Source organism: Apteryx rowi, unplaced genomic scaffold, assembly GCF_003343035.1.
Source record: "Apteryx rowi isolate R43461 unplaced genomic scaffold, aptRow1 scaffold_1755, whole genome shotgun sequence".
NCBI classification, from domain to species: domain Eukaryota; kingdom Metazoa; phylum Chordata; class Aves; order Apterygiformes; family Apterygidae; genus Apteryx; species Apteryx rowi.
Window position 1 is genome coordinate 9,241 of NW_020448036.1, and position 2,424 is coordinate 11,664.

General features: G+C 52.5%; 1 protein-coding gene across 1 annotated transcript; it reads left to right on the forward strand.

Moving 5' to 3' along the window:
- The first annotated feature begins 888 nt into the window (after positions 1-888).
- On the forward strand, positions 889-1,830 carry LOC112963747 (olfactory receptor 14A16-like). The gene has a single exon (XM_026061079.1). The coding sequence runs from the start codon at positions 1,063-1,065 to the stop codon at positions 1,828-1,830; it is 768 nt and encodes a 255-aa protein (XP_025916864.1). The 5' UTR covers positions 889-1,062.
- Positions 1,831-2,424: the final 594 nt, after the last annotated feature.

Sequence of the window (2,424 nt, forward strand, 5' to 3'; positions counted from 1 at the left end):
GATACATGAAAGAGAAGGAGCTGTCATGAGTCTGTGCTTTCACTTTGATTCTCTTTGGGTGGGGTGAAATGGGATTGGATCTGTCACGTTTAGACAGGGGACTGAGGCTCCAAAACAGTGACACTGAGAGAGGAGCAGTTCTGGGAGGGACACAGCAAATGCCTTCATGCACCCCTCTGCCTAAGGACAGAACCAGCATCACCTTCCCAGCCTCAGCAAGGTTTGTCTCCCCTGCTCCATAGCACCGGCAAACACGGAGGTGCCTTGGGCAGTGTCCTGCCCCCGGGAGATTTCAGCAGGTCAGAGCTGAGCTCACAGCAGGTGGGATGGGGTGTGTGAGCACTGAGAGGGGAGAGACATGGGGACAGAGAAACAGCTCCCCGCAGGGACGGCTCCAGGCAGCAGAGTCATGCTCAAAGTGTGAGAGGAAACTGTCAACTCCAAGGTCTCCTCTCCCAGCAAGCACAGCCCTCTGCTCTCAAGGTTATGGGGTCCAGCTAAAGGAAACAAAAGAAGCCTTAAAACTACTAATGAACCCACATTATTTAGAAGTGCGAGTGAAGATGCTGAAAATCCCTTCAACAGTATGTGTGGATGAAGTGTGACTCGAACTGGGAATATAGATTTTAGTCACCCCTCTTCCCATTTACACAGTGCTSTAGGTCAGGGCTGACTCCTCTGGAGCTCGTGGGCAGAAGCCCCTACTCCTTGTGTCAAACTCGGCCAGCACAAACCAGAGCTCAAGCCATGGAGCTCAGCGACACTGCTGCTGAGATGGGGAGAGGTAATGTGTGTGTGTTTTGGGGGAGGTTATGAGAAACTTGCTCAGAGAAGTCTGTCCTAACTTGTCAATGTATCTCCTTCCTCGGACAGTTCCCCTGTGCCCCAAAGGAGCAAACGTCCAACAGCTCCCTCAACGAGTTCCTCCTCCCAGCATTTGCGGACACACGGGAGCTGCAGCTCTTGCACTTCTCGCTCTTCCTGGGCATCTACCTGGCTGCCCTCCTGGGCAATGGCCTCATCATCACAGCCGTAGCCTGTGACCACCTCCTCCACACCCCCATGTACTTCTTCCTCCTCAACCTCTCCCTCCTCGACCTTGGCACCATCTCCACCGCAGTCCCCAAATCCATGGCCAATTCCCTGTGGGACACCAGGGCCATTTCCTACTCGGGATGTGCTGCCCAGATATTTTCCTTCTTTTTCTTTTGCTCAGCGGAGTATTATGTCCTCACAGTCATGGCCTATGACCGCTTTGTTGCCATCTGCAAACCCCTGCACTATGGGACCCTCATGGGCCCCAGAGCTTGTGTCAAAATGGCAGCAGCTGCCTGGAGCAGTGGTTTTCTCCATGCTCTCATACACACTGCTAACACATTTTCAATTCCACTCTGCCAAGGCAACAGAGTGGACCAGTTCTTCTGTGAAATCCCACAGATCCTCAAGCTGTCCTGCTCAGACACCTACCTCAGGGAAGTTGGGCTTCTGGTGGTTAGTGTCTGTTTAAGCTTTGTGTGTTTCATTTTCATTGTGCTGTCCTATGTGCAGATCTTCACAGTTGTGCTGAGGATGCCCTCTGAGCAGGGCAGGCACAAAGCCTTTTCCATGTGCCTCCCTCACCTGGCCGTGGTCTCCCTGTTCATCAGCACCTCATTTTTTGCCTACCTGAAGCCCCCCTCTATCTCTTCCCCAGCTCTGGATCTGGTGCTGGCCGTTCTGTATGCGGTGGTGCCTCCAGCAATGAACCCTCTCATCTACAGCATGAGGAACAAAGAGCTCAAGGCCGCACTGAAGAAACTGATTCAGCTTCTTGTAGTTCAGCAGCAATAAGCTGCCTATCTCTCCTCACAACCAGCTCCCAGTTTATCTCAGACAACTCTTGTGCTTTGGGAGTTCTGTCTGTGATAGTCATGTTTGTGAACAAATGTTTGAATTCATCCCACCTCTCCAGAGGCACAAACCCCATCTGTCTGACTCAGAGGCTTTCTGTAACTCTGCTGAGCACTCCGTCAGAGCTGGCCTCCCTTGCAGCATCTCTGAAATAAAAGGGGACTTCATCAGTACACTGTCTGAAGACTGGGCTCTTCTTCCAAAGCAGGAGGCAAGAATGCACTCAGGGATTTGCACCCGAAAAGGCCCTGTTGCCATGCCTGGGTTTTTAATGGGCTAAGGAGGATGTGTTCATAGGGTGATGTGTGAGGGAATGAGGGCTGGATTCAGCCCTCACTTGGGGGTGCCCAGCGGCCCTGGAGAGGGTGAGTGCTCAAGCGGTATCTGCTAGGCGCTGTTTCACGTAGTAGTAATGGTAACACATTCTTATCCTTCTAGAAGGGAGTATGGAGCCACCAGGTGAGCACAGGGGATCTCCAGGGGCAGTTTGTGCCTGGAGTGGCCAGTGAGTGGAGACTCCCAAAACCAAGTGGA

Bases quoted from the DNA above. Each gene is read 5' to 3' on its own strand.
- LOC112963747 (XM_026061079.1), top strand. From the start codon at position 1,063: ATGTACTTCTTCCTCCTCAACCTCTCCCTCCTCGACCTTGGCACCATC.